The 26,822-nt window shown below is 33.4% G+C and overlaps 1 protein-coding gene and 1 long non-coding RNA gene across 2 annotated transcripts in view; both read left to right on the top strand.

Moving 5' to 3' along the window:
• LOC124454935 (E3 ubiquitin-protein ligase rnf213-alpha-like) overlaps positions 1-26,822 on the top strand; it is a 76,966-nt gene that overhangs the window by 12,557 nt on the left and 37,587 nt on the right. The window contains exons 11-31 of the mRNA XM_047005688.1: positions 28-376; positions 1,394-1,489; positions 2,858-2,974; positions 3,511-3,715; positions 10,330-10,638; positions 10,944-11,518; positions 12,374-12,539; positions 12,654-12,871; positions 13,991-14,093; positions 14,184-14,311; positions 18,841-19,553; positions 21,078-21,178; positions 21,894-21,968; positions 22,126-22,232; positions 22,751-22,886; positions 23,344-23,539; positions 23,717-23,975; positions 24,149-24,322; positions 25,824-25,935; positions 26,228-26,393; positions 26,596-26,767. Of these exons, the coding sequence (XP_046861644.1) occupies positions 28-376; positions 1,394-1,489; positions 2,858-2,974; positions 3,511-3,715; positions 10,330-10,638; positions 10,944-11,518; positions 12,374-12,539; positions 12,654-12,871; positions 13,991-14,093; positions 14,184-14,311; positions 18,841-19,553; positions 21,078-21,178; positions 21,894-21,968; positions 22,126-22,232; positions 22,751-22,886; positions 23,344-23,539; positions 23,717-23,975; positions 24,149-24,322; positions 25,824-25,935; positions 26,228-26,393; positions 26,596-26,767 (4,477 nt within the window). The remainder of the gene's footprint in view (positions 1-27; positions 377-1,393; positions 1,490-2,857; positions 2,975-3,510; positions 3,716-10,329; positions 10,639-10,943; positions 11,519-12,373; positions 12,540-12,653; positions 12,872-13,990; positions 14,094-14,183; positions 14,312-18,840; positions 19,554-21,077; positions 21,179-21,893; positions 21,969-22,125; positions 22,233-22,750; positions 22,887-23,343; positions 23,540-23,716; positions 23,976-24,148; positions 24,323-25,823; positions 25,936-26,227; positions 26,394-26,595; positions 26,768-26,822) is intronic.
• LOC124454095 lies at positions 6,168-8,266 on the top strand. Its single transcript, XR_006951338.1, has 2 exons — positions 6,168-6,536; positions 8,106-8,266. It is a non-coding gene; the product is annotated as an uncharacterized LOC124454095 (long non-coding RNA).

Raw genomic sequence — 26,822 nt, 5'->3', positions numbered from 1 at the left:
ATGTTTCTGACATAATCTTCTTTACAGCCCTACAATCTTTACAGAAAATAAATACGAAGAAACAAAAGCTTTGCTTTCTACGTTGGTGTGGATTGGAATGAGTTTAAAATGCGAATCTCATTTGCAACAAATTAAGTTTTTTTGTTGCCTGGCAAAATGTATCGCCAATGCTATTAATCTTCAAAAGAGAGGTATAATATTGGAAAAAAATGGTATACATCTATATTCGAAAAGCACGCCATTATCTAAATCAGATGTAAAGGACATGTGGAATTTTTTCGAAGAGATATTTGAACTTACAAAGAGTTATTTTTACTCGTCTTTGTCTATTAACCTGGAAGATTGTAAAAACTCTGAATGGCAAAAGGAATTACGTGTAAGTGTTTTTCAACAAAAGGTAGTGGTACTTTATGTACTACTTTTTATAGAGAATGATGTAAATAGTTTGTTTCTCCAAATTCCATTTCCTATTCTAAATGTCACCATGACCGTAGGAATTTTTTCTACGGTGCAGGCATTAGCTATTGTAATATTTTTTGGAAAAGTTCAGTCATGATCTTTCAGGTCTAAACGTTTTAACAAAATCACGATTAAATTATAAAGTTTTATTGACAACTTAATATATTTTTTACTTTCCATGCAGAGTTTCAACAAACAATATTTATGGAATTTATCTTGCTCATTTTATTAATTCATCACATTGGAAGACTACAAAGCTTATAATGTTAATATCAAATAGCACAAACTATTATAGATACATGCTTGTATAGCATAATCCTTTTTAGTAAAATCTAATCCTACAGTCTCAAAGCTGGGCCATAGAATGCTCTAGGCAGTGGAATAGACAAGGGGGGGGGGCATTTTTACCATTTGCAGTGGCATGATTCATGCATATATTCTAGACTTCATATATAAATATCTTAGGTGATGTTATTGTTTGTAAATTAGAGAGTTTTAGTTTGGCGTTAACGGCAAACAGTAAACTGCAAAAAGTCACGTGATCATGATTTTGCGGCTTGCGTTTCGGTTTGCGGTTCAGGTTTTAACGGCAAGAGGCCCTTCTTGCGGTAGGTGATTTATCCTCAAGCTTTTTAGTGCTTTTGATCCAGTCAAGTGAGGTTTATGGCTCAAAGTTATATTTTTATGCGAGTATGCAACATGAATATAAATTTTTCATCGAAAAACTTTCAACAAAACATGAAATTTAGCTCACGTAAACGCAAAACTAAAACTCTCTGTTATCACCATATAAATATTTACAGTAATTTTGATAGAGGTAAAATCAAGTATGTATTATACATCTAAAGTAATTGTAGCATGATTCAACTTTTAGCTCATATACTTGTTCTATTGAATGATATATTTAAAACACTTAGCTATTACTTTTTGTTAGATGTGGAATGAATTGCTATCATTTTCTGGTCCAGATCTCTTTCAAAATTCGTGGCGTGACGAATTCATGGCTAAGTTAATTGATCGAGTTAAAAAGGTAACTATTTGTTTTATTAGAATCTTTCTTAAGACTCTCATTTCCTCGATTCTGTTATTACTTGCAACGCAAGAGAAAACGTTCTTCTTAATGGTACATCTGTTAAAGAAAGTTTATATTTATGAGTTTGGATACAGTTTGCAATTGAAGAATGTTACTCTATGTTCCTTAGATTTATGAAATTCCATTAAAAAAAGCACATTAGTATTTAAAAAGTATTATCGATTATTTAACTACATCCTATAAATTGGCTAGGGGGTTTAAAAGGCTAATTTGAAATTTGTAAATTAATTGTTTTTGTCAATTCTGGCTTGCATGTCCTTATTTCATAGTCTCGCAGTTTTGGAAACGAGATGTTTTCCTTATGGCAGTGTCGTGCGCAAAGCTATAGTCATGAATTATCCGAGCTGTAGGTTTAGTATTTTGACGGGATATATCTATTTTCTGGATTATACCTCGAGAAAATTGAGAAATCGACATTTATTTCCATTACGTGATCTTTCTTAAATGTTATGAATAATTTCGGAGACACTGAGGATTGTGCAATTGTACTTAATTGTCTCCAAAGAGCAGGAGCATTATTTTCTAGTCCCTTTACATCTATTATTTGTTTGCGCAATTTTTATTTGTCAAACTTTCTCCATTGAGATAAGTTTGTCCCACCAGCAATGTATCTCGGCACTCACTTTCTACAAGCGGTTACTTTTATGACGTTCCCCGTCCATGCAAGCCCAGTCATTTAGCGGTAAAACGGAGCGCTTAAAATGGTACATTTTTGCAACTTTGACGTACTGCACAGCGCAAAACATTTGTTCGATTACATCAAAATTTTGGAATATGGCTTTTGACACAACGTATATTGGATAGTGTAAAAACAAGGTAAGGTTTATATGCACATCAAAGTGTATGGCATCAACTAATTGTTGCGTACGTCTGGCAAAAAATTTAAAATATTTAAAAATCTGAGCAATAAACAATTGTTCAAACATGTGTTTGCGTCAGGCTTGATAGTTGGTAGAGGCCAATATTTATATATATCCATGTTATAATCAGCAGAGAACAATTGATTTCAAAGGAACGTATAATACGCCACAACATGAATGTATTCGAATATCACCATCAATTTTATTGAGTTGGCTATACCACTGCATTTAAGTCATAAAATAGAATATAATAGCAAAACGTTTATAGGTAGTAATGTTTAAAATATTATTCTTCACCACACAAACAAACAACAAAAATTATTGTCATCAGTCGAAATGTATGTAAATCAAGTTCAAATGTCGATGCTAGCCTTAAATAAAACCTCCATAAATTAAAACACGAACGTATAACGAAAAATCTAACATGAATATTAATGTTATGTAGGTGTCACCTCTCCGTCAAATAGAGCTGCTTTTCCTGAAGGAGAAGAAAAAGCTTTGTGTTGTACTATCTACGTGTTTACGTGACGCTGCTTTTGAAGCCGTTGAGAAAGTTGTTATTGTAAGTTTTAATTCATTCTATTTTTTAAAGTCTCTTAAAAGTTTTTTTACTAGTTATTGGCAAATTGTAAGCCTTGTAACAGCTTAAAGGTGTCTCTTCAGTGTTACAGAGAGTTAAAAATGGTAACTGGTTTATGTTTTGATATTAAAAAGTACATGTTTTTGTAAATTAAGCAACAATATTTTCTTACTTTTGAATTATAAACCTTTGTTTTAAGGCACTGTGCATTTTAAATTCAGGCATACATCTTACAATGCAAAACTTCAAAACAAGTTCAAAAAACGTTTTGGTGTATACATGACCATGTGCAATGCAAATTTGGTGCAATTCATTTAATACAATAAAAACATAAAGTTAATTAAAATAAAGGACCGAATGTTTCATTTCCTAGTAGTGTAAAGATCCACTGTGTCTTTGAAATATCTTTGTAAAAATAAAACGTTCAACCTATGCAGTAGATTAGAAATTTTGTTTTACAACGCTAAAAACAATTTATCAAAATCAGTTATATGGTATTTTTATTGTGATATATTTAGACAAGTCACAGCGGAGAAGCTTTTGAATATTTAAGCCAAGAAAACTCAACAAAAGCAATGGAATTGCTTAGTGTTTTGCTTTACAAAGCCTGGCCTGATAAACTAAGAGAAGAAGGAGCTTCATTGAGTTCGAAGGAGAAGGAAAAGATTTTGCTTAATCATCTACTAAACTGGTCTGTATGGCCTGGTTTTTTTAAGCTCATCGGTAAGATTGCAATCAGTTGTGGAGTGTAACTGAGTCATTAATTAAGTTTCAAATCTCTTAGGAAAGCGTTCATAGATAAATTTTTTAAGTAGTTTTTTTTACTTCCGTTTTTTCATAAAAAAGCAACAATATTTTATTCAAAAGCATTATGAACTGCTCTTTGACACCCTTTCTTGCAACGGAAATTGTGAAATTACATAAACATTAACACAGCTAACCTGTTTATCAGGGACGTTCCTAGAACGTTTATTGAAGGAAGTGGGCTTATTCATATACTCAGTTGTGCCAGACTGATTGCTCTTCGAAGCAATTCACCTAAGGAAAAAAAAGCACTTTGCTTTCAATAGAAATTAACCCGGACATAATTGAATATATAAGCAACCTCCCTTCTTTATTAACGTTAACGGGGTAGCTCTCCTTCTAACGATGGTATAATATGAACATGCAAGCTCTCCAAAATGTAATTCCTCAATCAAAGAAATAAAAAAACATGTCCACACAATCATTTTAAGAAAACGTACAAAAATATTACAAGATTTGATGAAATTCATAACTAGCTACTATACAAAATAATTATTCAATTTGTAAAATTTTATATCATGCCTTACTATCAAAGTACTTTTAGCTAAAATTAAACATTTACAAAATGTCAGTGCAGCAAAGTATTGTCTCCTGCCCTTAATTTCATCAAATTAAAGTTTTAGAAAAATTTTTTCAATTTTTTACTACGAAAGAAAACTAGTAAAAAACGAAGAAACAAAACATCTTGAAATTACAAAATATGAATCAGAACAAGACGCAAAGTGAACAGTGAATTTTTGACTTTATTTCAAAGTCATTTTCAGGCAGAATGATATAAAAAACCATACATAAACATATATATTTAAAACGTGTGAATTAAATAAAGGAAATACGTAAGTCAAGCAATCATTAGAGATAATATACATATTATTAATCCTAACACGGTATTTATATGCACATGAAAAACATGTGACTAGGACGAGATTTGAACTCGCACGAGTCAGAAAACTGCTAACGGTGCGAGAATCTCTCGTCCATACGAAGTTTAAAATAGATTTCACTCGTCTTCAATCCCTGTGGGCTTCGTAGGTCAACAGGTAGAACGGCGGACTATTATTCGAAGGTGCGAGTTCAAATTTTGTCCAAGTCACATGTTTTTCACGCGCATATAAGTATCGTGTTATAATTAATATTATATGTATATGAAGTTCAACAATGGAATTTAAATGGTGTGATATTTACAAAAGCGGAACTAGAAGAAGTGTGATATTTCAAATGGATGAATTGAAAGCACAGACACGACTGGTGGAATGAGTTTATTGTAATTTAAGCGAAGAGTTGTAATTCTTTGCTAGCCTAAGTCCCGTGTTGAGAAAGGGTTTGTTATGTTTGATGAGAAGTGCTTTAAGAAAGGCAAGAATGTGGTAGTTGTTAGACTTGGTAGGGTGAAGTATTTTATAGTTGTTGAATACAACATTTTCTATAGGAGAAGGAGAAGACGTTCTCGGAGGTGGAGGAAGATCATTGAGTTGTGACAACTGGTTTTGTAGAGTGGCAAGGAATTGAATGTTTTTTCACTCAGAAATGTTTGCCAATCGTGCACTCGAGGATAGCCGGGTTACATGCTCTTTTAGACTAACAGACAGGCATTTTGTGCCACGCCAATGTACGTTTTACAGCCAGGGCATGTTATTTCTTACACAAGATTACTACAATTAAGTAAGTAAAAGGATTTTGTCCTTGTTGGAGACAAAATAAGAGAGTTTTTTAATGTCATTAATGGTATCAAATTTCACCAGTTGAGAAAGATATCTTTGTATTTTCTTAAAACAGGATTTTAAGAGGAAATCGCCACGCTTGCCAAGGTACTGATCAAAACCTCCAATATTCCATTTACTAGTTTTGATCGAAATTTCACATTCACAGTTGATACATTCAGGGGCGGATCCAGGGTGGTGCAACTGATGCGAGTGCATCAGTCATAAAATTGAATATTTCACAACATTATAACTTACAATCAATACGAGCAAAATGCCAGAAATATATCAGATTGGAACGTTTATAGTTTCTAAATGCTTTAAATACCTTAACACTGACAATATATTGACAACAGATGTACATTGATCATTGAGAAATATTGTTAAAAGCCTTCGTAGATTGTTTACATGTAAGTATCATATTGATTACAGCCGCATTATTAAAAAATGCGTCGCTAAATATGGCGTTTTTATGTGTCGACATTTTTGGCGAAAATTTGTTTCATCATCCAGCTACACTGAGCTGAATTTGTACTACTACGTCACGGTGGCTAGATAGTGAATCTCTACGTCACGGTGGGGAAAAAGTGCACCAGTTGGTGCAACAGTCCCGAGTCTCTTTGGCCGAGTGAACCACCTAAACGTCACGAATTTCATTGTTTTTCAGCCTACGTCACGGTGGGAAATCGCTGCTGACTGTTGCACTTAAGCCCACGAACACCAAAATTTCATTCTGACTGGTGCACTAGAGCCAGCGTTATAAATCTTCAAACCTTCAAAATTATAATTACATGACTATGGCATTTGGCTTATTTATATCTTGAAGTCATCATGGCTGAAAGTAGGCATATATACGATCTTGGCTCATTGATTCAAGACAGTAAAACCAGCGAGATTTCTTCTGTAAGAAAGGATTATGAAGAAAAAGTCTCTGCTGCCATTCCTACTAAAACAGACCTGTTTCGGAAAGGAAAGCTGGCGAGAGATCTTAACGCAGAGTTGCTTATCCCTAAGCATATGGGAAATAATTGGCGGGCTTTAAAGTAAGTAGCTTGAAGTGCTTACTGCTTACTATGCTTGACATTGTAATGCATAGCTATAGGTCTATACTTGTATTTCTGTAATGCTTATGGCTTACTCTCTTTAATGTTAGGAATATGATGGGAAGGGGCACATGGGGTGTTTATTCCCTGTTGCATTTATTTAAATTTTAAAGCATCCTGACCTGCATTAATGTATGAAATGGAAATTTACTGTATTGTATTTTACAATGTCAATTTTCAAACTTCATGTCCAATATTGTTGGCTCAATGAAATTTAGCCAGTAGTATAATGCAATGCTCTGGATTTATGCCATAACTAGTGTGCACATAATTATGCATGTTGTTGTGTCAAGTTTATAAATTGTCATGTAAGATAAGATCACAAAACATTTTATTCACTACTATGTTTGAATTTGGGAATCCTGCATATTTATACTGGAGATTTCTTCGATTAAAGTCACTGGTAGAAGTCTCTATGTACTTCCTGGAGAAATCTCCACTCTAATTGTGCTCACATGGATATTGTGATTTCAAAGTTACTTAATATACATAAAAATACAGGAGATAATAATTTAATATGACATTACTTCAGGATATTTCATAGATTTATAAATATTCCATGTAATATGTTGTAATATGTGCTCAATGTGACAGACAGAGAGGGCACATTTTTCATACATTTTGCTTGTTTATAAATACTAACTTTCTGAGCTATGCAATGTGTTGAATGTAAGAGCTATGCTGGACCAACCATGTTATTCATTAGATTTTTTCATTTTCATATTGCATGCCTAATATTGTCAATTCCCTGAAATTTAGCAAAGCAAACTGTAATTACATATTATTTCAGCCACAACAATTCCTTATTATTTCTTCCATCCCTAGCTTGATAATGACTTTCATATGAAGTTGAAATATTGCTTTGAATCTTCTCTGTTGCTGTTATAACTAAAATCTTTAGTTTACAAGATGATGTTTTTTTGAGTGTATGCTCTCATTTACAATCATGCACAGTGTGCCAAATTTCTAAATTTACCATAAAACATTATGATCACAAAAGGGTGGGTACACAGCAAAGCATTTCATTTACATAGATATGATGTTACTCTATTGTCTTTATATGATTATTATTATCTCAAAATTACCCACTATACATAAAGATATTAGAGCAACAGTTCTATATTGTAATTCTTTAACATATTTCTTTGTATATTACATCACCATATTTTATTTTTGCATATGTGCATATGTGTATCCTGATCCTTAAGTATAGAAGTCCTCACCATTGCTATTTGATTAAAGCTAGGAGGGCACATAGTATTAGCTATTAGGTACGTACTTATACTCCCCTTGAAAGCTGGTCTCATGAATTTGGTTGAGAAAGTATAGCACTGGCATTACCATGCTTAGATTCAATTATCTAAAATAATATTTATGGATTGTTAAAGGCAACCCAAAAAATTACACTTTAAGGCTTGATGAATGTTCCCCTAAAAGGCTTTTCTTTATCAACATAGAGTCAATAGTGATTTTATTCAATAGACTTTCTAATTTTTATTGCTTGTGTAGAACTAGATAGGTGATGGTAACTGCATGAACATTTCTTTGCTATATCTACGTATCTTTTTCTGCTGTTGGAGGAGTGATATTATCAATGAAAGAAGAAGAATAACATTTATCATTACTTGTTGCCTGCCTTTGGTACGATGATTACATCGTGAACATTTCTTCGCTATATCTACGTATCGTTTTCTGCTGTTGGACGAGTGGTATCAAGTGTGATTAATGGTCAAAAACTTGTGCTTCTTTTGTGAGATGTAAAGGTTTCTTTGCGTTTCACAAAAAATATGCCAAGCTTCTACCTTTTCAAAATCACTGGAAGAAGGTATGAAACTTGATAAATCTGATAGTAGTAATGAAAATGTTTAAAGGTTAGTGGAATTTTAGATTTTATATCATTGAAATTTGCGAAAAGTTTACAAACTAAGTAAAGCCAATTTTTTTTTAAATTCTGTTGTCAAAACGCAGGAAGTCGCATTTCCGACGGTCTAAAATATAAAATTTTCCGGGGGGCATCCTCCCAGACCCCCCTACAGAGCTAGCGCCTTTGGCGCTCGCAGTGGTGCATCAGTCACGAAAATTGCTGGATCCGCCCCTGGATACATTTCCCAATGGCATATTTCATTTTTTGGATATAAAAGTTTCGGTTGATGGAAATGACATTTACTGAAAAGACACCCCCACTGCATGGTCAGTACTCACACTTCTCCAGCTTCGAACCTTTTCATCGTAAAATTGCATGGGTAAAATCTCTTAACCACCTAGCCTTCAAAATTTGCAGCAAAAAACACTTTTTGTCAATCAAATTGAAATAATCAAATCATACATGTCTTGCATGAAATGCTTATCCTAATAGCGTAAAAAACTTTTGTTTAAAAAACTGAAATCTAAATACAATGATTCTATCCCCGTTAACAACTGCTCTTTAATGGATGATAATCTAGCTGAAATCAGCGTTCACATTCCTTATCTTTGCAAGCGTGGCGATTTCCTCTTAAAATCCTGTTTTAAGACAATACAAAGATATCTTTCTCAACCGTTGAAATTTGTTACCATTTATGACATTAAAAAACTCTCCTATTTTGTGTCCAATACGGACATACTTTCTTCACTTTCTTAATTGTAGTAATCTTGTGTAAGAAATAACCTGCCCTGGCTGTGGTAAAACCTACATTGGCGTGACAGAAAGATGTCTGTCTGTACGGCTGAAAGAGCATGCAAACCGGCTCTCCTCTAGTGCACGATTGGCCAGCATTTCTCTGAGTGCGAAAACGCTCAATTCTTTGCCACTCTACAAAACCTGTTCTCACAGAACCGGAGAACCGTTCTCCTATAGGAAACCTTGTTTTCAACAACTATAAAATACTTCACTCAACCAAATATAACAACTACCACATTCTTGCCTTTCTTGAAGCACATATCATCAAACATAACAAACCTTTTCTTGACACGGGACTTATGGCTAGCAAAGAATTACAACTCTTCTCTTAATTTACAACACACTCATTCCACCAGTCGGGACTGTGGCTCCAATTCATCCATTTTAAATATGACACATCTTCCAATTCTGTTGTTGTAATTAAATATCACACTATTTATTTTCCATTGCTTGACTTCTGCATTTCAATCATTTAATTTACGCGTTGTAAATATATATGTGTATGTATGGCTTTGAATATCATTCTGTCTGAGGATGACTTTGAAATAAAGTTAAAAATTCACAGTTCACTTCTCGTCTTGTTTTGATTCATATTTTGTAATCTCAAGATGTTTTTTATATTTTGTTTCCCACTACATCTGGACATTGTTTTTGGTATAAAGAAAGCTACCGTCCTGTTTTTTCCGTGTCATTTTAGCAATTTGACAGAATAAAGTTTCCCCTTCAAAAAACGTATTAATAAAACAAAGTGTTCGTCGTGGTAACAAATTTAAATATTGCTTTAAAAAGTGCAATTTCCACAGCGAATTGCCTAAAACCCAAGAAAAATAAAAAAAAAACATAGAAAGAAACTGAGAAAAATTCAAACTCGGGTTTTTCTTTAGTTTTCAAGCCATTGACCATGGAAATTGCCCTTTCAAAGCAAAAACGTAATAAAACCGAAGTCCTCGTTCTGCAGTTTGAAAAATTTAACTTTTTTTTATCGTCCCAGGCCTATAAAACAGAAAAAACCTGAAAGTAAAATAGTTCACCCTAACGAATATCTACTTAGAAGTTTGCTCTTTGTACGTTTAGGCAGTAATTCTGAAAGCAAAGAACTGATAAAGGCTGGCGCTTGTGGAAATATGATTACTCGAGCACAGTTGTATCTAGTTAGTTTAATAAAGTCTGTACGTGATGGTACAGTTACAGTTAAAGTGCTAGAGTTGCTGATGAGGAATTCGGCCCAGTTTTTGAAGCTTGCCGAGTCTTATGGAGAAATTGAACAAAATTATCCGACTATTGAGTTCTGGTTTCAAGAAAGAGTATCAGAGCTGACTGAATTCAAAAACTTACATGAGCAGCTCATGCATTTTATGAAATTAACTAAACACTTCACATCAGGTAAGTTGCCTGTAAGCTGAAATACTTAGAATAATGGCTCTTAGTAATATCAATCCGACCCTTTTAGTACTCACTGTATCTTATTAAATAATCAAGATGTGGTAACATTATACTGCTTAATTGAATTACAATGTTTATGTCCATTGCTGTAGTTTAATTTATGATTAATATGCGCACATTATTTATGCAAATTTTATCTTTAATTATTTTATTCGCGGAAATAATATTTAATTATATCTACATTGATCACCATGATAACTTCTTTGTCATTTTCGTTCATACATTGATAAAATGTTTTCTTTCAGTTGATGAAGAGTTTTCTAACCTTCGAGAAAAGGTTGCTAAAGATTATGATGAGCTACCCTTATGTCAAATTGTCAAAAAAAACCAAAACGGGGCGTTAGATTTTTCGTTTTTTGAAACGAACACGAGCACTCGACTGAAGATATCCAAAATTATGAAGATAGAAAAAAGTAGAATTTTTTGGTTGTTGTGGAAGAATTACGGTGAGAAAGACGAGAATGAAGAAGACGATGTTGGTATCAACCTGATTGCAGAAAAAGTTGGTAAAATAGAAGAGAAACTCGAGACTGTGAATAAAAATTTTTTTGATGGTGAAATGAAACTGAAAGAAACCGACAAGATTTTGAGTTCGTTTAAAATGTGCTACGATTCTTTGGAAGAAGAGTTTCGAATGCTTTCAAATCACTTTGGTTATCCTGAAAAGAATGATGTTGACGAAAATCTAAAAAGTACATTGAATAAACTGAAGAAATACAAAGAACTGTTCGAACTAGAACAGTGTGCTGGGGTGATACTGAAATTACGACACAATTATGTTTTAACAGGAGATTTTTCTGAGGTTGAAAATATTGCACAGGTATGATATATATAAGATTTGTATGACATTATTACTGATAGCCAATGATTCGTCCTAAGTGGACTATTTTGAAAGGTTTTAGATGAAGTAACATTCTATATTTATGGTGCATTAACACCAACACTTTTATTACTTGTTTGAAAAGTTTTTAAGTTAAATAAGACAGACAAATTTTCCACTAGATTTCCTTTTGTTCAAGTTTGGAAAAATGCAAGAACTTTCTAAAAATATTGTCTTTCTACAGGGTATGCTTATAGGAGAGTTTTCTTGTCTTTGTATAATTAATAAATAATCTTAGGATTTATTATTTTGTGTGATTTACAATTCAATACATGTGTATATGACATTCAAAAAAAAAAGATGGAGCTGTTTTACAAGTGCCGAGCCTTAAAGTTACACAAACGTTTGAATGATATTTTCCTCAGGTCACTGCTTTCTTGCATCGTGCAAGGTTTTCCAAATATGGATTACAGTAAACGGTACTTTTCGGGGGCACCATATATTTTCTGTTCAACTATAAATCACAAAATTAAAAAACACATAGATAGGATGATAAATAAGACTAAAAATTTGCTTTGAGAATGAGAAAAAGTCAACTTTTACTGATGATTAGTTTACTTGATGCAGTAATAAGCAAGTAATAATTCCTCACAATGCAACCAAATTGTACAGAGCTTGTATCAGGTCACTTGTTTTTTACATAAATTTTAGAAATGCATCTTTTGGACTTTAGTAAATTTTTATGCAAGAGTAGGCAATATTTTAAAAAGAATCATTAGTTAATTGCATACAAATCCCTCCATCGCATAACGAAAACATGAATGCACACGACTAAAATTGTTTTGTTTTTCTTAGATTATATCTTCTGAGACTTCCAGCGATATGTGCGTCAACGATATAAATGATAAACTTTTAAGCGTAGAGAGTTGTTTAAAGGAAATTAATAGTCACAGGAAAAGTTGTTTAAAAGTGTTTGCCGAAAGTGTCGAACTGGTTCTTTGGGTGAGAAAATTTACAAAAGGTACACAAATTTTATTTCTTCTAAATGATTTGATATCATTAAGAATCGGATCGTCTTAACTGGTTTAATTATTGTGCCACATATGAAAGTTCTAAAATTTTTACCACTATTTAGATGAAAAAGAGTTAAAGGTATTTATTGATCTGGCAATGATATCAGCTGGGGAAAGTGATTTAGAAATCGACCGTATTTCTTGTATGCATACAAGCTGTTTGGGATTTAGCTCCTTGATATTTGGCTATAGGGAAGAGCATGGTTTTCGTGAACTGATGGATCTTTGCAAACGTCTCTGGCAAGTCACTGATGCTAATCCAACTATTGACAAAAAGCTAGTAAGTGCTGTTGTTTGTTTGAACTGCATGGCATGGAAGACAAAATGAATATCTCCAAATTAATATTTTTTGAAAATGATTAACTTAATTTTATTGCGGCATCCTTTGACTTATTTGACCTCATCTATAAGCCGAGCTGAATAGATCTCATGATCATGGAAACATGAACACAGCAGTATTTAGAGAGAGTATGAAACGAATCAACTCCGTGGCACTATAACTAAAACTCTAAGTATAAAATGCGTAAGTTCTGGTAGCTAAGTTTATGTTGATACAATACACTGTTTGATATGATACGTTCACCTTAACAAGAATGATTTAAGAACAGAAGACTTCAACTATTTTTATATTATTAATAAATTGAAGAAAGCTATCAGAAATAACAGGATAGTATAAAATTTTCTGTCTACGACAATAATAAATAGCTTTGCTTCTTAGACAATACCTTTGAAATTTCTCCGTCCTCAATTCCTCACGACGATATATTAAACAACAAATAGCCAAATCTTACGAGCGTTCGGTATCTTTTGTATTACACAATGTTCTTCAAAATCACCTCGGTCAAGCTGCATGTGTCTGCTGCTTATAAATATATGTCTATATAAAGTTTGACGTAATGTTTTTTTACAATTATGGCATAATTGCTTTTACAATATATGACGTAATGTAACTAAAATTAGATTACATGTTTGTAAATGTCGATCGTCCAGGTTGGTATAGTCCTGAGAAGGACTGATTTTGTTGTTGTTGACTGACGTTTCGACAACCTTAGCGGCAGTCTTCTTCAGAGTCACTTCATTTTGACTGTGAAGATGACTACCGCTAAGTTTGTCGAAACGTCAGTCAACAACAAGAAAAACAGTCCTTCTCAGGATTATACCAACCAGGACGATCGACATTTTTCAAACATGTAACGATACTCCCGGGTTCAAACCATTTACTTTAAAATTAGATTGCAACTATAAAATAACAATAAGTCAACATGATAAAGCCACTTAATAAGTCTGACGTTGTCTTAAACGTCGCAGATAAAAAATATTTGACTTGCTCTTGCATTAAATGAGCAACTTACTAAATTATAGTGCTAAACTCTAAATTACATCTATTGTTAAATTTAAGGAAACAACCCAAAAAAATCTTTTTTGGTTGAAGCAGATCAAGGAGTCACATGGCTCAGTTGCTATGACAACAATGGTCCAAGTAGAAGCAATCAATTCATGTGGTATTTATTACATCGCTGACAAGAAAAAACTAAATGAAGCTACGAAAACAAGTGTAAAACCTGAAGAGGTCGTTGTTCTTGTTGTTCCGGAAGATGCCGATAGGAATCGAGAGGAAAAAATCTACAGTTTGGATGAAATTAAGGATATTCAAAGCAAGTTAATGTTAATTGCAGGAAAGGCGGAAAGTGGAAAGGAAGAAGTAGACCAATTCAATGAGGTTATTTGCTTTGTCGAATTTATTTGGGAGTATACATTTCTTCCAAAGCATTGTAAATGGTTCTTGTGAATGGATTTGCTTTATGGAAAACACAAAATTTTATATGGCCAGGTCCCATGTTTTGCCCTTTGTCGTCTAATGACATCGTGAAATAATAAAAGATTCGTTTTGTGCATGATAATTAGAGTTTTCTAGATGACCAAATGAAATATATATATATATATATATATTATTATGGATAATATTCCTGGATAAAAGAGCGCTCAATATTCTATATATTAGAAGAGCGTAAGATAATGAACTAAAATAAAATGGACAATTGTTTGCTGTCGTACTCAGAGTTTCACGCCGTAGGGCGATCTTCAGGCAACTGACAGATAATATTTTATTTGCTGACTATATACATCGACTAAAAGGTGTTAAGTTACATGACGGCATGCACTAAACATATCGGAACGTTTATTTAAAATGTTCTTTTTACGTCCTTTCAGGATAAGTAGCCTTTCTTCAAGGCAAAGACGGCAGGTTCTTTGGTTTTTGTTCGGAGGTGGAAGTTGTTTGATGAAGTCCCATTCCGATATGTTTAGTGCATGCCGTCATGTAACTTAACACCTTTTAGTCGATGTATATAGTCAGCAAATAAAATATTATCTGTCAGTTGCCTGAAGATCGCCCTACGGCGTGAAACTCTGAGTAGCGACAGCAAACAATTGTCCATTTTATTTTAGTTCATTTTATATATATATATATATTTGAAAATTGGTAACCCAGGCATATTATGATAATGATAAGGATTCTCTGGATTTGTTTTAAGTTTTTATTAAGCTTTCAGCTGTGCAATATATTATTTACAAGTTTGGGCGTTTGGAGGTCAATATTAGGATGGTGTATAAGCGTCATTGTTTGTGTGTTGTCGTTTGTTTGTTTGTTGTTTTGTTTTTTTGGTTGTGAATAGATGATGGGGATGTCAATATGTCTGTTAATTGTGTTGTTGTCTTTGCTGTACCATGCCTCTTTGAATTCTCGTGCGTGTTTTGTCTGTGCGCGTCCAAGAAGTTGTGTTTTTGTCCAGTCAAATGTGTGGTTGGTATCGTAGGTATGTTCTGCTGGTAGTGATTTTGGGTCGCGTCGTTTGATGGCATTCTTGTGTTCAGTGAGTCTTGTTTCAATTTTCTTGGACGTTTGTCCTATGTACTGTTTGCGGTATACTTGTGTGTTTAGTGTACCGTCATCTGTTCTCGTTAGTAGGATGTCGAGGAAGGTAAGTTGTTTGTCGTGTTCTTCGTCTTTAGTAAAGGTAATGTTCTTTGTGGTATTGTTTATGGTGTGTAGGATTTGTTCAGTTTTGTCTTTCTTGACTATGGCAAAGATGTCGTCGACATATCTTTTCCATAGTTTGATGTTTCACAAACACACAAACTCAAATCATACTTCACTAAACATAAAGACCGAACAACGACATTCGACACAACCAACGCGGTCTACATGATACCATGTAAAGATTGCTTTAAATAGTACATAGACAAACGTCCAAGAAATTGAAACAAGAACTCCACTGAATATCAAACGACGCGACTAAAAAATACCAAGCAGAACATACGATACCAACCACATTGACTGGACAACACAACTCTTGGACGCTTAGAAACACGCACGAGAATTAAAGAGGCATGGTAAGACAACAACACAATTAACAGATATTGTCATCCCATCTATTCACAACTAAAGACAAAACAAAACAACAACAATAACACAACGACTAAAATAAAACACTCAATTTCATTAACGTAATCGATACACTAAACCATGACAACGCATCTTATACCATCCAATAATATCAACTCAACTACTAACCAACAATCAGACGCTCCAAACGCCACAAAATCTTTAATATATATATTGTCACATATTTGATGAAGGCTCAAGCACAAAAGCTTAATAAAACTTAAAACAAATCAGAAAATCATTATCATATATATATATATATATATATATATACATAAAAGATAAAAGTTTGTCCGGATTTTAAGTGATTTTTATTGAGCTTTCGACTCGTTCCTTCGAGCCTTCATCAGAATGAGGATATTTATTTACACGTGCTTTTAGCTTGTTGACGTTTAGAGCTTCTAATTGTATTAGTGGGTGGATTAATGTGATTGGATGGGGTGAAATGCGTTGCCATGGGTTTTGGTGTATTGTGAATATGATTGGTGTTAGTAATATTAGAGTTTAGTGTTTTAGTTTTGGTGTTGTTTGTAGTTTTTTTGTTCTTTTTCTTTAGTTGTGAGTATATGATGGGTATGTCGACATGTCTGTTTATTGTGTCGTTGTCTTTAATGTACCAAGCTTCTTTAAATTCGCGTGCGTGTTTAGTCTGTGCGCGTCCGAGTACTTTAGTTTCTGTCCAGTCGAATGTGTGGTTGTTTCCGTGGGTATGTTCTGCCGGTAGTGAGTTCGGATCTCGTCGTTTTATGGCGTTTTTGTGTTCTGTGAGTCTTGTTTCAATTTTCTTAGATGTTTGTCCTATGTATTGCTTTGAACAGTCTTTACATGGTATCATGTAGATCGCGTCAGTTGTATCATGAATTGTTGTTTTGTCTTTATGTTTGGGAAACATGATTTCAGTTTTTGTGTAGGTTTGTGGGCGACGTTAATATTAAATGGTCGAAGAAATCTGGCAGTCATTTCTGATGTTCCGTTTATGTATGGTAATGTGACGATTTTTACTGTTTCGTCCGGTTTTTTGTTGCTTTTGTCGGTTTGTGTTTTGTTTTGCATTTTGTATATAGTTTTGTTTATGAAGTTTCTAGGTAATTGTTTTTAATAAATGTGGAGTATAAGTAGTTGCGTTCTGTTTTTTTGGCTTCTTCAGTATTACAATGTGTGTTTATCCTGTTGAAAAGTGTTCGAATGCAGCTTATTTTGTGTTGTGTTGGATGATTGCTGTTGAAATCGAGTATTTGGTCTGTGTGGGTGGTTTTGCGGTATACTTGTGTGTTTAGTGTACCGTCATCTGTTCTGGTTAGTAGGATGTCAAGGAAGATAAGTTGTTTGTCGTGCTCTTCGTCTTTAGTGAAGGTAATGTTCTTTGTCGTATTGTTTATGGTGTGTAGGATTTGTTCAGTTTTGTCTTTCTTGACTATGGCAAAGTTGTCGTCGACATATCTTTTCCAAAGTCTGATGTTTGTGTTGTTTGTGACTGATTGTGTTTCGAGGTGTTGCATGACAGCTTCTGCGAGGAAAGTGGATAGTGGTGATCCTATTGGTGTGCCTGAAATTTGTCTGTAGTATATGTTTTGGAAGGTGAATTCAGTGGAGAGGCAAAGGTTGAGTAAGTCTACGATGTCATTTTTGTCTAGTTGTGTTGTAGCTTGCCAAGTTTTGTCGTTTGTGAGTAGTTCGTTTGTAAATTGTTTGGCGATGTCTAGTGGTATGGATGTGAAGAGTGATGTCAAGTCGTAGGATATCATGATTTCGTCTGGTCGTAGTTTAATATTTTCAATACAGGCGAGGAAAGTGGTGACATTTCTGATGGTGTGAGGTGAATTTTTGACTAATAGATACAGAATGCTATAAAGATATTTTGAAAGTTCATACGTAGGTGATCCTGGAAGCGATACGATAGGTCGAAGTGGGTTGTTTGCTTTGTGGATTTTTGGTAGTCCGTAGAATTTGGCGGTGGATGCGTCATTGGGTCGGATTCTTCTGTAGTCGTTTTCGTTTAATTTCTTTTTGTCTTTTAGTTGTTTTAGTTTCTGGTTGATGCGGTTGGTGGTCGTTTTGCTGGGGTCTGTGTGGAGAAGTTAGTAGGTGGTGGTGTCTTGTAGGAGGGTTTTGGCTTTGTCGATGTATTCTGATCTGTCCATGATAACTGTTTTGCGTCCTTTGTCAGCTCGTAAAATGATTATTTGGTCGTCGTTTTGTAGGTTTTTAATTGCTCGTAGTTCTTCGTAGTTTAGGGTGACAGGTGGTTTGTGGCAGAGGTTATTTGTGATTTTGTGACGAATGTAAGCTCGTAAATTAAGCGTAAGCTCAATAAAATAATTTTTTAAAACAGTTCGGGGAAACTTTCATTTTTTATGTTTATATTTATATACAATATGTTCGTGCTCATTTCAAAGCCTTTACAAAATCTTAGTGACTTACAAAAAAGAACAAAAAAATATTTTCATAAAGTCTATTTCATTTAGAGTAGAAGGATACATGCATGAAAAGGAGTGTAAGTTTTGCTGTAGAACACTCTTTTCTGCGATGTATAAGAACAGCAATAACATGACGGTAACATTTTGCCTGTGATTTCTTATAAACTTCATTTTTATTTTAACTGCGGCATTAAAGCAATAGATAACGATTGTCAACATTGCTACTTTGTTCTTTTGTTCCTTAACGGTAAGACTTTATTTCGATATTATGAAGTGCTACAAACACAAGACGGTGATTTATATGGGGGATGGTTGCTTTTTGTTCACCTCCTTATGTCGAACTAGATTTGTTATTATTCATGCTTCTTTTAATGCATTTTGATTTAGGTTTTTGAACAAATTCAGAGACTAAATAATCTTTACTTACAACTTTGTGAAGTGGGCGAAATCAGTTATCTCACCTGGAAATCCGATTTTCGGTGCAGTAAACAAAAACAAAAAAGAGAAAATCGTCTCTATAATATCAGAGAATGCTGTGAAAAAATGGAAAAAGATTTAAAAAAATGGAAACTTACCATGAGTACGAAGAGACAAAAATGTTACTCTTTAAATCATTTTACTATGAAGCAGATTTTAACCTTACGAAAAGAACTCTTCAAGGCGTGTGTTGGTGAAACTGCAGTCAATGAACTTCCAAGGCAAATATTTGTGCTTCTTCAAACAGTTAAGAATGACATTGATCCAATCATACTTGCAGAGGCACTTATGATACAAGAAAATTCTTTGTATCAAAAAGGCGAGGATGTTCCTGGGTCATGTCCGACACAAAGGCAAAATTCATTTGAAGTGCTTACTTCTGCTAAAGAGATTATAGAGTCTGAGGGTTATGATGAAGATTACATACTAGCTGCTTTGCAAGTTTGTGGTCGAAAAGCAACAGACGATAGTCTTGTTGAATGGGTTTTTGATTGTAACGAAGATAAAGACACCATCTTCGCGTTATCACAAAAAGCAAAAGAAAATCCCAATCTTTCTGATCTTGTTACGAAAATGTTTAGCACAGACTCTCACACTGAACATGACATTACTCTTCCCACCAGGTAAAGCTCATTTATATAAAATCTCAGTAGTTCAAATAAAAAAAAAGATGTTTACTAGTTTTCCAAAACATTGCAACATTTGTAATCATGAAAATATTTAGTTGTTTTTTTTACTGTTTGATATTGGTTTTTTTAAATAAACAGTACAATAGTTTTCGAAGTGCTGTCTTATCCGCTGGTTCAAGCCTTAATCTATGACTTTTGAATGAAGTAAAAATCAAACTATGCTAAATACTAAAGTTTGAAACATGTTGTTTGTCAAATTTAGAAAAAATGATAAAGAAGAATCTTTCCAAATCAATAACGAGGACACAAAATATTTATCTTTGTGAAACATCAAACTATGGAAAAGATATGTCGACGACATCTTTGCCATAGTCAAGAAAGACAAAACTGAACAAATCCTACACACCATAAACAATACCACAAAGAACATTACCTTTACTAAAGACGAAGAACACGACAAACAACTTACCTTCCTCGACATCCTACTAACGAGAACAGATGACGGTACACTAAACACACAAGTATACCGCAAAAACACACACAGACCAAATACTCAACTTTAATAGCAATCACCCAACACAACACAAAATTAGTTGCATACAAACTCTCTTTAACAGGATTAAAACACACTGCAATACAGAAGAAGCCAAGAAGAATGAACGCAACTACTTATACTCTACATTCATAAACAACAATTACCCACGAAACTTTATCAACAAAGTATTAAACAAAATACACAACAAACCACAAACTGAAAAACCTAACGAAGATACAGACGAACCAGTAAAAATAGTGACATTACCATATATAAACGGAACATCAGAAATGACATCAAGACTACTCCGACCATTCAAAATAAACATCGCACATAAACCAACACACAAACTCAAATCATACTTCACTAAACCTAAAGACCGAACAACGACATTCGACACAACCAACGCGGTCTACATGATACCATGTAAAGATTGCCCCAAACAGTACATAGGACAAACGTCCAAGAAAATTGAAACAAGACTCACTGAACACAAGAATGCCATCAAACGACGCGACCCAAAATCACTACCAGCAGAACATACCTACGATACCAACCACACATTTGACTGGACAAAAACACAACTTCTTGGACGCGCACAGACAAAACACGCACGAGAATTCAAAGAGGCATGGTACAGCAAAGACAATAACACAATTAACAGACATATTGACATCCCCATCATCTATTCACAACTAAAGACAAAACCAAAACAACAAACTAATAACACAACGACTAAAATAAAACACTCGAATTTCATTAACGTAATCGATACACCCGAAACCATGACAACGCATCTTATACCATCCAATAATATCAACTCAACTACTGTTTGATATTGGTTTTTTTAAATAAACAGTACAATAGTTTTCGAAGTGCTGTCTTATCCGCTGGTTCAAGCCTTAATCTATGACTTTTGAATGAAGTAAAAATCAAACTATGCTAAATACTAAGGTTTGAAACATGTTGTTTGTCAAATTTAGAAAAAATGATAAAGCAGAATCTTTCCACATCAATAATGAGGACACAAAATACTTATCTTTGGACAATTTAGCTGCTTTGCTGGAAAAGATTTCTGAAAAAGGTTTGATTTTCTACAATCAAAAACTAATCATTTAGTTATATCTAAATGAAGCAAGGGGAAAGATTTCATTATGCCAGGGCACCAGCACTTAATTATCATTTGGATATTAACATTCTTAAAGGCTAATTATATTAATTAAATAAAAGTAGGTTTAGTAATTCATTTTTATCTTGAGTTAGAAAAATATGACACCAGTGTTTGCCATTTATTTAGCCTTAGGTTGTTTTAAATTATCATGTTCGGTTGAAAAGTAGAATACCATCATCTTTATCATGAGTTTACTGCAATTTCATTGCATCAATGTTCAAGAAAATCAATTTTTTAAGACAGATGACGTACTTATTTTACTAAACGTATGTTATTCAAACAAACGCATTACGTTTTATAACACACTTCTACTAGATATGTACGAATTAAGTGTCTTTTAGTCAACTGTACAAAGACAGTCTTTTTTAGTCTTTTGCTTCATTCTTTTCATTCCATGTCCTTATCGTTTTCACTGTAACGTAGCGTTTTCAGACAAAGGAGAATTTTCTCCTTTCGCAAAAAGTGATCTTGTCGAAGAAATCTTAAAGCATGTGCGCATTTAATCGTAAAAAATGATGAAATTGTTAATGAGGCAGCTTTCTCTTTGACAAATAATTATAATTATTATGCTGAAATATGTGTGCAAAGATTTGTTTTCTCTTTATTAATAATTTAAATATTTATACAGAACGTAGTCGAGTAGATCGCAATATTCCAACAGTTTTCAAAGAAGGAGAACCAAATCTATTGCTTGTCTCGAAAGGTATTTTCTTATCGTCATGATCGCAACAGCATTTTTCTTAATGACATATCTAAGTAAAAAAATATATGTAATTTTTATTGCTGGGAACATTTCACTTTTCTTGCAATAAAAAGAGTTTGAAGGATTATCTACAATTGAATATTTTTAAACCATGCAGGTGAAGTTTTTGGTTGCGTGTTGTCTCTTTTCATGGGATGTGAAAATGTAACGTTACCAAGTGACGAAGAGGTGGTTGTTTGTGACCAGAGCACGACATCAGAAGAGGTAAAATCTTATTGTAGTTTTACTTTGCATTCGTCAAATTTTTATAAGCAGTGTGACTTTCTGGACTCTTTAAAAATGCAACTTTTACAGCAACACAGTTTGGTAGATTAAAACGTCTGTCAAAAAATTTATCGCTCAATGATAAATTCAAAACCTTTGCATAACAATGCTGCTGCATGGTAATGAATTTCAGAAGAATAAAATTTTTCCAATTGAATTGCTTTTCAACTAATAAAAAATGTAATAAATCCATGACTAAGCTGTTGAAGAGTATTTTGACTAACTCCAGATCCTTCACTTGTAACACAGTCTTCTGAAATCAGACTTTTCCCTTTACTTTTTGTTTAAGTTTGTTTTCTAAGGAGTAAATGCGATAAATGTTTAAGATATATATAAGAAAGAGAATTCTGGTCAACATTCGACGTATATCAACACAGGATGGTGTTAAACGTGTGCTTATTTTAGCTCATAAATGTTTAAAAAATTAGAGCTTCAAATTAAATGTTTTTTTTTTATAGATTGAGCTACTTTGGCGACGAGCTGTAGGTGATAATACTGGTCGATTGTTTTGTCTTGTTAATGCAGATCTTTTGGACTTTGACGTCAGTCAGGAAGCATTACGTTTACTTGAATCGTTGACTCAAGGACAACAAAGTAAGTTTGACTAGCATTAATCTACATTATTTGTTTTTATCAGTTTATCTCATTACAATATATCAACATTATCTAATAATGTCGGAGAATAACAGTCCACTTAAAAGTGATTTTCTTTCAAAGCACTGTTTTACACGAAGTCATCTACAATGCAAAAAGTTTTCAGCAATGAGCTTTGCACATCATAACATGTTTTTTATCAAACTCTTTCGTAAAGCTTTAATATTTATGAACATAAGTAGCCTAGCCTGTTTCAATTAAGTGAAATTTCTTTATATGTCATTGTAAAGGTTTTATGACAATGTGTTGTAATGTATGTAACAGATGATCAATTAAAAAACACATAATGAAACCATGCCAATTGGTTTTATGGGAAAACGTGTGATCAAAAGTTCTACATGTTGTCTTATAAATTGTTTTGTTTTAAGTCTTGCCTTTACTTCTTTATATTTTTTAGAATATCGTTTGGTGGTGGTATGCAGCATAGAAAACGACAAATCAAATATAGTGAAAACATTAGATCATTATCGACGCTCACTTCCTCCACTAAAGTCATTGGATTGTATCCAAAGATATCTGAAAGAAAAATTTGTATATCAACCTAATCTTAATGACCACGTTTGCACAGCAGCAGCTATTGTAGATCGAGAAAAGTATGTATTATTAACAGGTCAATTCATTGTAATTACTATCAGGTATGTTTTTTTCTAAGAAATGTGTAATTAAAGTCGAAAAAGATTCTCATTTAGATTTGATGCCTTGTAGCTTTATGTTTTGCCTTGTCTTGTAAAACTTTTACAGGGAATAAACATAATTAAATAACTTTTTAGGTTACTTGTGCGTTTTATCAAGTCATCAAGAGCAGGCATGGGAAAAAGTTTGATTGTAAAACGTCTCACTAAACAATTAGAAAGTCATTTAAACAACAAAAGGAAACATTCTGGAAACACCAAATCACCATTATGCTGTACTATCCCAGTCCATGGTGTGTGTGTTAACGAAAATGAGATCACTCGCAACTTTTTTTCACATATGTCAGAAGGAGATGCTCCTGTTTCCAGAATTTTTCATCTAGATATTTCTCAATCAGTAAGTTCTACACTTAAAATCAAGTGCATGAAAACCATGTATGAAAAAGTTACTAATTGCAATAAACATGTTTTCAATGAAGATCTTATCTCAGCTCTTTCTTGTGTCTCTGCAACTTGTGGAAAGATAGAAATTAGCGAAAAAACAAATCTGTCTATATGAAATTTGTTTAGGTATCAAAAGGACTTGATGACATTCTGTTTAAACTATTGATTCTCGGATCAGTCAAAGATAACGATGGAAACATATGGCGAAGGAAAACAACGGATTTGTATGTTGTTGAACACACAACCGACGAGGCATTTGTGATGCTAACATCTGAAAATTCTTCAATAACTCAAATTCAGGTAAACATTCATATTTTTTACTTAAAATCTATTTTCACAAAGCACTTTTGAATATCTACTAAAGGCCTGTTCATATAAGTCCAGTTAGTGATACATCCCACTGAGCGAGCCAAATATACCTCGCTTTCATATGAAAAATTTAATCCCGCTTATCGAGACGAAATAGCTAAACATCACTTTCCTAAATTCTGCGAGTTAAAAATTAACATGGCGCATCATAGACCGGAAGTTTTAGTATTTTATGGGTTTTTGCCGTTTATATACTGTGTTTTTATATTGAATACTAATGAGATCTTCAAATAATGAATTAAACTTTAAATCATACCATTACTGCAGCGTATAATTCGTTTATTTTGTCTTAAATCCCAGCTCCACTCCATTGGTCGCCATGTTTTTAATATGTTTGTAGATGTAGATCGTCCAGGTTGGTATAGTAAAAGACATTTTGACTCTGAAGATGACTACCGCTAAGTTTGTTGAAACGTCAGGCAACAACAACAAAAACAGTCCTACTCAAGACTATACCAACCTGGACGATCTACATCTACAAACATGTAACGATACTCCAGGGTTCAAACCACTTACTTTATGCTTATAATATCATAATTTCATTTCGGTAAGCAGGCTAGCGAGTTCATAGGGAAAAATTTCACCCCGCCTACCTATGGTCTCGTCTCCTGCAGCCGCGATCTTGGCAACCGGACCAGCCTGCTTTCTCATATGAACACGACGTAAATATTAATAATAAATGTATTGCAAAGCAAGATCATAGGTAGGCGAGATGCCTCGCTTACCAGGCTCATATGAACGGCCCTAAGGCAGGTTTCACTCCATTTGCTAATATGTCAAATGTACATAAAACTGAAATGGCAAGCAAATATTTGATACAAGTTGCATCGTTGCAAACGCACACGTCTGCTACAAAACTCAACTCAGTGTTCTTTCATTACTGATTTCCATTTACGAATACATATTTATTATTTACCGTCAAAAGCCTCGAGAACTTTTTCCGTTAAATCTCATAAACGGTAAATTATGTTTTAATTTTAATTTTTCTCTAAGGCAACAGTTATACTGGACTGTGTACTCAGATTTAAAAACGACGACAATGAAAACAATTAAAACTTTATTTAGTCATTTTTTTGAAGGAATATTTTCAGATTTATCTATTTAAAGCAGGCCAGAAACTAACTTTGTAGAATAAATGAAACGAAACAATACGAAATGAGGCGAAACAAAACAAAGCAAACCAACAGTCTTCAGATATATATCGTAAAATTTTCCTTTGTGATGCATATCAGATCAAAAGAATGGCCATGCGATTCTGCCCATGCTTTTGATTTTAAAGAGTAAATAGCTTGGTGTATTTAAAGTGCCCAACTATGTCATAATTATCGATATGATCTCTTTGAATTTAATTTGCTTAGTCATTGAAACATGAAAATGAAATTAGTTATAATAATCATTCAGCTACTAATCACGAAAGTCCTTTAAAACTTAGAATTCACAAAATCGACAGTCAAGCGGCAAGTATTCGTTTATGAAGTTTTTACCAAGCATCCATTGTCTTTCACCAAGGGAAACATTAAGAAATTTGCAATTACGAAGAGATGGTAAGAATGAACGTTTCACATATACATTACTTTGTTGGAAGGCTCAGGCTCATATACTATTGGTATTTATATGAAAACGAGTAATTGTGTTGATAGAATATTAAGAGAGAGAAAATAGCTATAACTGATAAGAGTAAAAAATGAAAATATTTTTTTCATTTAGTTTGTTAAATTTACGTTTTATTAATTGAATCGGGTTAGCATTTTTTAAGGTTACAATAGATAATCGTTCTTTCAATACTTTTAAAGACTTTTTGTTTCTACTTCACTAAAATGTTTGAAAAATATTTAGGAGATACGAGCTTCGACAAAGAGGAATTCAAAAGTGATGAATATCAACGAGCACTTCAATATTTATTGCATGTATCCACTGGTGCGAACTTGGACAATTTTTCATACATCAATGATCCTCGTGTTGCTGTAAACGATCCAAATAAAGCGTTGACTATTTTAATCCAGTAAGTAAATGTGACTAAGAAATAACATTTGTAAAAAGCGAATGTGGTACGTATTTAATCATACATATTTTGTCTCCAATATTAAAATATTTTGATTTTTCTTGCATTTGAGGTTTTTAATTCATAATGCAATGTAGTTTTTTTGTTTCATTTACTTTTTTGATACTACATTCATAGCCATATGGATTTTCATTTTATTCAGATACTGTGGAATACGCGATCCATCATGGGCCGAAATTCATCACTTTGTAAACTTTTTAAATGTTCAATTACGTGATTGTGAGAAAAGTGTTTTCTGCCACACTAAATTGGTTGGGGATGTGTTGCAAGGCTTTAAAACATTTGTTGTTTGCTTTATGATACAAATGTCGAGGGTAAGTTTCATATTTTAGCATGCTATTTAAAATTGATGTAAAACACATTACTATT

The sequence above is a fragment of the Xenia sp. Carnegie-2017 genome, unplaced genomic scaffold, assembly GCF_021976095.1.
Source record: "Xenia sp. Carnegie-2017 unplaced genomic scaffold, XeniaSp_v1 HiC_scaffold_3, whole genome shotgun sequence".
Taxonomy (NCBI): Eukaryota; Metazoa; Cnidaria; class Anthozoa; order Malacalcyonacea; family Xeniidae; genus Xenia; species Xenia sp. Carnegie-2017.
The sequence above is the reverse complement of the archived record's forward strand: the minus strand, read 5'-3'. Positions and strand labels throughout refer to the sequence as shown.